The 12,164-nt window shown below is 44.3% G+C and overlaps 1 protein-coding gene and 1 long non-coding RNA gene across 2 annotated transcripts in view; both read left to right on the top strand.

Annotated features, from left to right (window-relative positions):
* The window catches only part of LOC126989454 (uncharacterized), a 3,688-nt gene extending 2,164 nt beyond the window's left edge, over positions 1-1,524 (top strand). Inside the window, exon 2 of the long non-coding RNA XR_007743294.1 lies at positions 1-1,524. This exon is cut by the window's left edge and continues 1,619 nt beyond it. This is a non-coding gene — a long non-coding RNA (uncharacterized LOC126989454).
* Positions 1-10,856, top strand: part of LOC126989443 (uncharacterized) — a 43,491-nt gene extending 32,635 nt beyond the window's left edge. The window contains exons 5-10 of the mRNA XM_050848038.1: positions 1,723-1,771; positions 4,291-4,406; positions 6,219-6,327; positions 7,393-7,504; positions 9,520-9,645; positions 10,008-10,856. Coding sequence (XP_050703995.1) covers positions 1,723-1,771; positions 4,291-4,406; positions 6,219-6,327; positions 7,393-7,504; positions 9,520-9,645; positions 10,008-10,119 — 624 coding nt within the window. The 3' untranslated portion in view covers positions 10,120-10,856. The remainder of the gene's footprint in view (positions 1-1,722; positions 1,772-4,290; positions 4,407-6,218; positions 6,328-7,392; positions 7,505-9,519; positions 9,646-10,007) is intronic.
* Positions 10,857-12,164: the final 1,308 nt, after the last annotated feature.

Raw genomic sequence — 12,164 nt, 5'->3', positions numbered from 1 at the left:
CAAATTTGTGGCTTTACCGTGTAGCAACGACGGGCCAAATTTGTGGCTTTACCGTGTAGCAACGACGGGCCAAATTTGTGGCTTTACCGTGTAGCAACGACGGGCCAAATTTGTGGCTTTACCGTGTAGCAACGACGGGCCAAATTTGTGGCTTTACCGTGTAGCAACGACGGGCCAAATTTGTGGCTTTACCGTGTAGCAACGACGGGCCAAATTTGTGGCTTTACCGTGTAGCAACGACGGGCCAAGTTTGTGCCATGATATAAACAACCCAAAATATATGATACATAATCGGATCACAAATGCTTTAATATATATTATGAAATGGTTTGTGTGAGGGGTGATTTTTTTCTCTTTTTTTCTCGTCTGGAGGGACCATTAAGAAACATGATCCCCGCTGCTACCACCACCGGGTTAAGTTAAACTCAGCTGCAGAAATCCAAACGGAATGACAGTATACTCGAAATAAGGCATATGTATGACAGAGTAAAGGCATTTTTTTACAACATCATCAGAGGAATAAAGCTGACTGCACGCACGCAACAAACCAACTTTTTGTGAGACTGCCGACGCAAGTGAACGTGTTGGCGGTAGTGAGTGTTCTAAGGCTAATTGGTTCACGGATATAGAAAGGCAATATCCGTCAGGGTTGCTTTATTGACAAACATCACACAGGTCATTGACATATACAATACACATAAAAGAGGTGGTTATGTGCATGTGCGTGTGTGTGAATGTTGTACCGTGTAGGTAACATTTATGTGTTTGTGTATATGTGGAACAATATTTAGAAGAGAACTGTAGCAAGACGAGGACAGACAGTGGAAGATAAACGAGTAACAAGAAAAGTTGACAATGAAGACGCGACACGGACAACAGGGAGACGAGGACAGCGACAATGAAAATACATAGACGGCACAGGATACACAAGACGTGGGGAGACGAAAACATTGCACACGAATACACTTAACGAGTCTGTGCTGCAGCGCCACATTTTCTTGAGTCACCGGGGAAACAGAGCACACGGCTTTCAGCGGTGACTGCTACAAACGCAGGTGCAACTCAAAAGTGCTGAGTTTGGGATCAAGGGTACGTCACTTCCACCAACTTCATTAATTAAGGATCGGTATTCCACTGACCGTAATATCAGGGTGACGAGGAGAGGGAGTCCTTGATCTGCTAAGAACCAAACGGTGGGATTTACTCGGGTTCAGCTTCATACCCCGCCGACCACACCAAGACAGACACATCGCGAGTGAGAACATTGGCGATTCTCTGTCTGTCCTGAGGGGAAGGAATTACTGCATATATAGAGGTGGCGTCATTATTATTTTTATTATTATTATTATTATTATTATTATTATTACTATTATTATTATTATTGTTTTTATGATTACACACACACCCACCCACACACACACACACACACAAAGACACACACATACACATACACACACAAAGACACACACGCACACAAACACACACACAAACACACACACACACACACACACACACACACACACACCACTACCTGGATGGGGACATGATGAAAATAATAACTTTGATTAGACCAAGATTTATGTTTCCACTGATAAAGGTCTTTTTTTCTGAGAATGAAAAAAAAATATTACTGGCATATCTTCATCAGAATTATCTTCTGCATGGACGTGGCACAAAGGCGTGGACCTACGGATAATTAATAGTCTTTACTTTCTGCTTCAGACTGCCCTCCAGCCCAAACTTGAGCCTCAAGAGGGAGGATTCAACACATGTAAGTGTTTCATACTGATTCACATAGTCTACCATAATAAGTTCTCTTGACCAGCACAGGTACAAACTTAGTGAAGGGGCTGGTTTTCTGTCTCAAACACTCAAAAAAGTATCGTTACAGCGGGTACGACGAATTTCACACTGAGCAACCCGGTAATCTCGGCAGGGTTGGTAAGAGTGCGATCCCCCCACCACCGCAGCACAGGAGCAGGACAGGACCCACGTAAGGGAGGGATACAGAGGTGGGCAAGTGCGGTACTTAGTGCGGTAGTGCGGTAGTACCGCATCACAAAAAAAGTATCGCACTACCGCAAACTTTCTGAAAATACCGCACTACCGCGGACCGCACTAAAAAATCGTGCGATACTTTTTGCGGTACTTAGAAAACTATCGAAGATATTTGCAGCGCGGCCTGCTCACATAAATGTTTTTTTTTTTTTTTTTTTTACAGTGAATCGGACTCAATCAGTCAATAGGTATCAGTCATCAGAATCAGTGATTCAATCAGTCTGACTTTTCAGTTATTATTCAAAATCAAATACGAAATGAATAACTCAGAGTAAATCTGTTCGTCACTCAACCCAAGGCCATGACTGCCTCTGACGATGACTGTACATGGCAGTGTACATACAACAGTACAAGCAAGCACTAACATGATCGCCGCTCAACCTCATGTCCCGTACAATTTTTTCTTTGATGCATAACTTAGACCATAGTACACACTATATATGTTTGTTTGTTTTTTTAACCTCATTGTAACTTCTCTATTTTATCATTCTCTCTCTCTCTCTCTCTCTCTCTCTCTCTCTCTCTCTCTCTCTCTCTCTCTCTCTCTCTCTCTCTCTCTCTCTCTCTCTCTCTCTCTCTCTCTCTCTTCAATGTAGCCAAGATCAATATTGTTTGATTATAATAATAATAATAATAATAATAATAATAATAATAATAATAATTTATTATTATTATTATTATTATTATTATTATTATTATTATTATAATCAAACAATATTGATCTTGGCTACATTGAAAAGAAAAAGAACTGATCCTTGAGGAACTCCACTCTCTACTCTCCTCCAATTTGATTTTTCTTTTCTAATTACCGTTCTCATTTCTCTTCCTGTTAAGTAATCCTTCATCCACCCCATGACCTTTCCTCCCATTCCTCTCCATTTCTGTAGTTTCCAGATTATCCTTTTGTGAAGAACCTTTTCAAAAGCCTTTTTTCAGATCGAGATATACACAATCAGCCCATCCTTCTCTCTCTTGCACCACGTCTATTGCTCTTGAGTAGAAACATAGTAAGTTGGTGACACACGATTTCCCTTTTCTAAATCCAAACTGTCCCTTATTTATCATGTTTTCCTTTTCTAAATGTTCAACCCATTGTTTTTTTTGTTTTTTTTATTTTCACATATCTTGCACATTACACTTGTTAAAGAGACTGGCCTATAATTTAATGGTTCAGTTTTATCTCCACTTTTATAAATTGGTGCAATGTTCGCTCTCTTCCACTCTAAGGGCACTTTTCCCGTATTTATAGAGCATGTTATTATGTCATGCAGTGGTTCCAATAATTCATTTCTACACTCTTTTAGCACTTGACCGGAGATGTCATCCGGTCCCATAGCTTTCCTTCCATCTAAAGATTCCATCAGCTTCAACATTTCTCCTTTCTTAACCTTGACATAATTTAGCCTCTCTTCACTACAATTTTCGAGCCCCCAGTCAAAGTCGGTCTCTTTCGTAAACACTTTATGAACATTTTTATTTAAGATTTCTGCAGTTTCTTCGTCCCTTTCGTAAAATACTTTTTTTTTCTGTGTGTGTGTCTGTGTGTGTGTGTGTGTGTGTGTGTGTGTGTGTAGGGACAAGCATGCATGGTTGGTTATAAAACGTGTCTGAGTGGCTAACGAGACTATGAAATGAAAATAATCATTAGGAGCATCTGAAGTGCCGACAATTCATTGCATGTCCACCCAGTATCGTGAATATACGAGTCGTGATTTCTCATGTCAAAAGAAGGCGTTACCCTAAGTCTATATACACCAAGTCAAGTCACTCTGCTTCAAAACTGCGACCGGTACGCGCAGGAGGCGGTTTGAGGGCGGAGCAGCGGGATGACGTCACTTGGAGCCAAAAAAAAAATACCCGCCAGTTCAGGGGTGAGTAAAGTTGGGGCCGTGTGTGCACTCTGGATGTGCATTCTCGCCTTCTTTCACAGCGCGTTCAGGCAAGCCACTGACGAAAAAATATGTCTTTTTATTGTGCTATTGCGTGACTGTAATTTCAATGACTGCAAACGGCGGTGTGGCGTGTGAGGGAGGCCATGTTGAAGTGATTGATTTAAATTAGTCCGCCTTTCCTCGTTTTCTCCAAATCCCTGTTTCTACATTCTCTAGTTTGGCTCCAAGCAGTGTCACGCATAAACCACGCCTCGGCCGTGTCTCCTCCCACAAACCTGCGCATGACTTGACTTGCTGTACATAGACTGAGGCGTTACCTGACACACAAACACTCCCGCAGGCAGTGAAGTAGTCGATTTCCTGAGCTTGGCCGTCAACTCTACCCAGCGGAAGTCAGGCTGCCCCATGCTGTACACGCGTGTCGGAAATGACTGCCTGTCCTTCATTCCGGCTAAGGTCAGTGTGACAACCATTTCCTCTGCGGCTTGTAACTTGCTTCTTCCTATAATTACATTTATTTCGCAGTCTCTGGAAAGTTAGCAGAATATGGAGTCGGGATCCAGGACTGCATTTAACTGGTTTTGTGGTAATGTTAGTAGCTTGCTTCTGGTTGTTCACGTAGCTGAGACACGCCTAGGTAATGGAGTATGCATCTCACGTGTGGGGGGGCTCCACTCACACAGCTCTTCTGGACAGAGTGGAATCTAAGGCTCTTCGTCTCATCAGCTCTCCTCCTCCCACTGATAGTCTTCTACCTCTAAAATTCCATCGCAATGTTGCCTCTCTTTCTATCTTCTATCGCTATTTTCATGCTGACTGCTTTTCTGAACTTGCTAACTACATGCCTCCCCCCCTCCCGCGGCCCCGCCTCCCCCCCTCCCGCGGCCCCGCTGCACACGACTTTCTACTTATGCTCATCCCTATAGGCTGGGTTCACACGAGACACTTTTAGTGGTCAGTGGCCACCACAAAATGTGGCCGCCACAAAAAATGGTCGCCACGAAAAATGGTTGGTAGGTGCACCATGCACACGAGCCACTCGGTGGCGGCCACTAATGAGGTCAGCACGTGGCGTTACGGATCTCGTAGAGGCAGCAGCTGTCTGTGCTCTCTTGGCAAAAAGCGCTGTAAAAAGTACTGCCATGGTTTCACCCCATATATACTTAGCAACAGACTACTGCGTGTAGCATTCCACACATTATTTACAGAGCTAAAAGAACACGATAATTTTTTTTACTACTTCAGGAGGTCACAGGATAGGTTTAATCATCTTATGACAATAATTGGTCCACGTAAAACACGGCAGGACATCAACATGAAGAATTATGTCCCAGTAAAAGAGAGACTTGCGGTAATTTTTATATAAGACTGAACATGAAGAATATTAAGTCACATTAGATGTAATTTATTGACATAATTCAGCAGTCTTTGCGGTTACCTAACATTTTCCCCTTTCTAGTTCCGGGTAAATAAAACAACCACATTCAGAAATTAATTCATACCAGAATCAATTAATAATATGCAAAACTGTGAAACGAAATGAAACATTAGTTCTGAAAGCATATAAGAGCTTATCCATTATATCCTGAACACAAATTATGCGTGAAGGTCATACTTATACATCATTATGACAGTTAAAATTCAGGTGTTCAAGTGTCAAGACAGAGGGAAAGGGGCGGGTGGCAGGGTGGTGGCCACCGATTGTGGCTCGTGTGCACGCTGCCATTTGAAACAACGGTATCTATCGCTGGCCACAGTGGCGTGGTCGGAAAATGGCTCCGCCGGCCACAACTCGCCACTGTTTTGTGGCGACCACAAAAAAAGTGGCCCGTGTGCATGCACCCATAGAGATGTGTGTGTTCTATTTTGACCATTATTTTGTGGCGGCCACTGACTACAAAAAAGTGGCTCGTGTGAATTCAGCCATACTGTCCAAACCCCTTATGCAAGAGTTAACCAGCATCTTCACTCTTTCATCGCTCACGCTGGTAAACTCTGGAACAATCTTCCTTCATCTGTATTTCCTCCTGGCTACGACTTGAACTCTTTCAAGAGGAGGATATCAGGATACCTCTTCTCCCGAAATTGACCTCTCTTTCGGCCACCTCTTTGGATTCTTTTTATAGGAGGAGCGAGTAGCGGGCTTCTTTTTATTATTGTTTCCTTTTTTGTGTGCCCTTGAGCTATCTCCTTTGTTGTAAAAAAAAAAAATCAGTTTTAGCAAAGAATCATCATCATAATACCTCCTCGTCGTCCTTTACCTCACAGTTATCGTGGCCCGAGGCTCGACAGTTTTGCCGCAGCATCCACGGTGTCCTGTGGTATTTGAAAGACTTTGCAGCATATAGCGCTTTGTTAGCCTACATGAAAAAGGAACGTAAGTCAAACATATATTGTTGAATAAATTATAAGATACTGCGGTTGGATATTGTTGTTACATATATAATTAGCTCTATACTAAAACTCGTTGCAACTTATCACAAGTGAATGTCACCAATCTAAGTCTATATATACAGCAAGTCAAGTCATATGCAGGTTTGTGGGAACAGACACGGCCAAGGCGTGGTTCATGCGTGACACAGCTTGGAGCCAAACTTTCGTCAGTGGATTGCCTGAACGCGCTGTGAAAGAAGGCGAAAATGCACATCCATAGTGCACATACGGCCCCAACTTTAGTCACCCCTGAACTGGCGGGTATTTTTTTTGGGGGGGGGCTCCAAGTGACGTCATCCCGCTGCTCCGCCCCAAAACCGCCTCCTGCGCGTACCGGTCGCAGTTTTGAAGCAGAGTGACTTGACTTGCTATATATAGACTTAGATGTCACCAATAACATGAGACAACAAACACGTCTGCACACACACACACACACACACACACACACAGGCCAGGGTGACGGAGGTAACAACAAAACGCAGAATCCTAAGTCTATATATACCAAGTCAAGTCACTCTGCTTCAAAACTGCGACCGGTACGCGCAGATGGCGGTTTTGGGGCGGAGCAGCGGGATGACGTCACTTGAAGCAAAAAAAATAAAAAATGAAACGCCACTTCAGGGGTGACTAAAGTTGGGGTCGTGTGTACACTCTGGATGTACATTCTCGCCTCCTTTCACAGCGCGTTCAGGCAAGCCACTGACGAAAAAATGTCTTTTTATTGTGCTATTGCGTGACTGTAATTTCAATGACTACAAACGGCGGTGTGGGGTGTGAGGGAGGGCATGATGAAGTGATTGATTTAAATTTGTCCGCCTTTCCTCGTTTTCTCTAAATCCCTGTTTCTACATTCTCTAGTTTGGCTCCAAGCAGTGTCACGCATAAACCACGCCTCGGCCGTGTCTCCTCCCACAAACCTGCGTACGACTTGACTTGCTGTATATAGACTTAAGCAGAAACATAGTGAGGAGCGTGACAGACACGTACTTCTTGCCATTGTCTCTTGCAGGACTCACCATGGACTACTGGATTGGTGGCCGGTTCGACCTTGACACCAACGCCTGGTCGTGGTCGTTTGATAACTCCGCTATGCCTCTCGGCTCCCCTTACTGGACGCTGAAGTAAGTCTTACTTCAACAGGCAGCTGGGCGTATGAGCCTCCCCAATTATTACTAGTGTTAGCAATTTTTATATTATTATTATTATTATTATTATTATTATTATTATTATTATTATTACTATTATTATTATCATCATCATCATCATCATCATCATCATCATTATTATTATTATTATTATAATCAGCTTCCTTGAGGCTGGGCGTTCTGTACCGTCTCCGCCAGTTATTCTCCCCCGCACAGTTACTATCCATATGCAGGGGCCTTGTCCTCCCTCGTATGGAGTATGCATCTCACGTGTGGGGGGGCTCCGCTCACACAGCTCTCTTGGACAGAGTGGGGTTTAAGGCTCTTCGTCTCATCAGCTCTCCTCCTCTTACTGATAGTCTTCTACCTCTTAATTTCCGCCGCCATGTTGCCTCTCTTTCTATCATCTGTCGATGTTTTCACGGTGACTGCTCTTCTGAACTTGCCAACTGCATGCCTCCCCCCCTCCCGCGGCCTCGTTGCATACGACTTTCTACTCATGCTCATCCCTATACTGTCCAAACCCCTTATGCAAGAGTTAACCAGCATCTTCACTCTTTCATCCCTCACGCTGGTAAGCTCTGGAACAATCTTCCTTCATCTGTATTTCCTCCTGCCTACGACTTGAACTCTTTCAAGAGGAGGGTATCTTTACACCTCTCCTCCCGAAATTGACCTCTCTTTCGGCCACCTCTTTTGATTCTTTTTATAGGGCCAGTGCTTAGTGGACTTTTATATTATTGTTTCCTCTTTTTGTGCCCTTGAGCTGTCTTCTTTGTTGTAAAAAAAAAAAAACGAATGTGAAAGCGACCCTAGTCTAAGCGGTCGCTCTGCACATACAGAAGTGAAGAGACTTGACTGAAAAGTGTCACTCATCCGTAAGAACGTCCAGTCCAGTCAAATCTAGCCCAGTAGGGGGCGTGGGATTATTGCCTTCGTGCATAACGGCTCCCACTGTTGCTTTTCTTTTAGTTGTCGGAATCTTTTCTTCTTATTTTCCTGCTTCTTAATTTCTACTAACCCGTCTGCTGCGATTGGCATGGATTTGGCTTTCATTGGTAGCCTGGTAACATACACTCTCAGGCCTTTATCTGCCTTTGTGGTGGATAGTGGAGTGTTTCCCATGTGGTATTGGTGTGCTGGATATCCCTTAATTGGTAGCCTGGTAAATATACTCCCAGGCCTTTCTCTGCCTTTGTGGTGGATAGTGGAGTGTTTCCCATGTGGTATTGGTGTGCTGGATATCCCTTAATTGGTAGCCTGGTAAATATACTCCCAGGCCTTTCTCTGCCTTTGTGGTGGATAGTGGAGTGTTTCCCATGTGGTATTGGTGTGCTGGATATCCCTTAATTGGTAGCCTGGTAACATATACTCCCAGGCCTTTCTCTGCCTTTGTGGTGGATAGTGGAGCGTTTACCATGTGGTATTGGTGTGCTGGATTTCCCCTCCCAAGGCGTAGGACTTTACATTGCTCTTCATTGAATTGTAGCAGCCACTTTTTGTTCCATTCCTGTAGCTTGGTGATGTCTTCTTGTAGGAAATCCGCAGGCAAGGGGTTAACTCATTTTTCTTTTCTTTTTCACTTGCTTTATGTATTTATTCTTTTTACACTTTTAGTCTCAAGATTTGCTACTTACCGGAACATATAGTTTTATAATTGCTTAATTTTCCTGTTATTAGTTTTGTTGTTTGCTTTTCATGTCCATCACTCTACTTGCACAGATCTTGTTTTTTTCGTTGTTGTTTTCGCACTTGAAGATATTGTTTTCACACCACTTCTACAGCCCTTACTTTCTTTGCTCTTTTATTCCACAGTCTTTTCATATAATTTTTCCTGTCTTCTATCTGGTTGTTGTTGAGCGCTGTGAGTGCCAGTATGCTGCCAAGTTTTGATCTTTGCCCGGCCGGTCCCACTTGTGAAGCAAAGATCTTAGGCAAGCCTCCTACGACCCGCACCTGTGATAAATGATGTTCCTCTCCCCTCCCTTCAGGCAAACAGAATCATGTGTTCTCCGCGGCCCGCCACACACCGACCCATTCTCGGACCCACCCAAGGCATCGCCTGGAAGCCCCTGTTATCGCACCGAGATATCCCCCGAGAATAGATCCCTGGGCTGGTGAGTCACTCCTTTTAACAGTGTAGCAACGACGGGCCAAATTTGTGGCTTTACCGTGTAGCAGCGACGGGCCAAATGTGTGGCTTTACCGTGTAGCAGCGACGGGCCAAATTTGTGCCATGATATAAACCCCCCAAAATAGATGATACATAATCTGATCACAAATGCTTTGATATATATTATGAAATGGTTTGTGAGGGGGTTATTTTTTCTCATTTTTCTCGCTTGGAGGGACCATTAAGAAACATGATCCCCGCTGCTACCACCAGGTTAACGCTCCGGAGATAAGGCAGGGGTGGATACAACTCGACAGGAAGATTCGTCATTTCTAGAAGCTTGATCTATATATTAATTGTCCACAGGTGTGCAGCAATGACCCACGAGAACTACTACTTTTGGTCCGATGAGGTGTGCAAGGAAGTCTTCAGCCCTCTGTGCATCTACACTGGTCCCAAAGACTTCGACATCGACTAAGAGGATATTGCTGCACCGTGAACTAGGACGCCACACGAGCCACTGCTTACATTGCTGCATGCTGCTAAGTCTCTCTCTCTCTCTCTCTCTCTCTCTCTCTCTCTCTCTCTCTCTCTCTCTCTCTCTCTCTCTCTCTCTCTCTATCTATCTATATATATATATATATATATATATATATATATATATATATATATATATATATATATATATATATATATATACCAAGTCGAGTCACTTTGCTTCAAATCTGCAACCGGTACGCGCAGGAGGCGGTTTTGGGGCGGAGCAGCGGGATGACGTTACTTGGAGCTAGTTGGAGCCTAGTTCAGTGGTGACTAAAGTTGCGGCCATATGTGCACTCTGGATGTGAATTCTCGCCTTCTTTCACAGCGCGTTCAGGCAAGCCACTGACGAAAAAAATGTCTTTTTTTGTGCTATTGCGTGACTGTAATTCCAGTGACTACAAACGGCGGGATGGGGTGTGAGGGAGGGGATGTTGAAGTGATCGATTTAAATTAGTCCGCTTTTCTTCGTTTTCTGTAAACCCCTGTTTTTACATTCTCTAGTTTGGCTCCAAGCAGTGTCACACATAAACCACGCCTCGGCCGTGTCTCCTCCCACAAACCTGCGTATGACTTGACTTGCTGTATATAGACTTAGGCATGCTGTTTAACATATCTGCAACGCTTGTCAAAATACAGTATATTAAGCTGATTAAATAAACCTTGATGCCTATAGTGAATGTTTGACGCCGAGTGGTGACGCCAATTGCCTTGTCCCTCCCCACCCTGCACTGATCCGTGACTTCCAGATCATCTCAACTTTTAATAACAATTCAGGGAGTATTTTCATCTCTATATTAACGTCAAGAATCCTGTAAAACCAATGCTACGCAGGGATGAGAGGGGAAAAAAATTGGAAAGTTTCGTTCAGTGGGCGCAACATCTGTGGTCATATGCCGGAGAGAGACAGGAGGGGAAAGAATTATAGGAGAAGGGAACAGACCCCAGGAGACAGGACACAACCCCCGATTAATACCTGGTACCCATTCACTGCTGGGTGGACAGGGGCGTAGGGTATCGGAAAAGCCGCCCAGATTTTTCCACTCCGCTCGGGAATTGAACCCGGGCTCTCTCGGTTGTGACCCGAGTGTGCTAACCACTGTACCACGAAGCCCCGCGGGATAAGAGGGGACTGCAAGAGGGCAATCGGCCCATTGGCCTATACATAGCAGCTGTTGTGAACCAGTTTCTCAACATCTTCCCTCCTCATTTATTCTTCCTTTTTGCCTTCCCTTCATCCATTATCATCCTTTACTCGATATTATATTCCTAACTTAGATCGATTCCCGGGCGGAGTGGAAAATTTTGGGCGGCTTTTCCGATACCCTACGCCCCTGTCCACCCAGCAGTGAATGGGTACCAGGTATTAATCGGGGGTTGTGTCCCTTCCCCTGGGGTCTGTTCCCTTCTCCTCTAATTCCTTCTCCTTCTGTCTCCCTCCGGCATATGACCACAGATGTTGCGCCCACTAAACCAAACTTTCCAACTTTTTGCGAACTTAAATGGGGTCGCTAATGTAGACGAACCTCCCAATTTTGGTCTGCTCCGTACTATTAATAGTTCATTCATACTTTTTTCTCATTCATCTAATATCTTCTCACTGAAAAAATAACACGTGTTGACCTTCGCGCTGACGCTGTTGTCTCCTCACCACCGTGTTTACAGAGGCGTGTCTAGGGGAGGCGGTGGCTGAGTGGTTAGCTTGAGGGCGTGGTGAGCTCGAGGACCTAGCGTGGACTGGGTTGGAGCCTAACTCTATATATACCAAGTCAAGTCACTCTGCTTCAAAACTGCGACCGGTAAGCGCAGGAGGCGGTTTTGGGACGGAGCAGCGGGATGACGTCACTTGCAGCCAAAAAAAAAAAAAATACCCGCCAGTTCAGGGGTGACTAAAGTTGGGGCCGTATGTGCACTCTGGATGTGCATTCTCGCCTTCTTTCACAGCGCGTTCAGGCAAACCACTGACGAAAAAATATGACTTTT

Source organism: Eriocheir sinensis, chromosome 6 (genome assembly GCF_024679095.1).
Source record: "Eriocheir sinensis breed Jianghai 21 chromosome 6, ASM2467909v1, whole genome shotgun sequence".
Taxonomy (NCBI): Eukaryota; Metazoa; Arthropoda; class Malacostraca; order Decapoda; family Varunidae; genus Eriocheir; species Eriocheir sinensis.
This window is presented reverse-complemented; position numbering and strand designations above follow the sequence as displayed.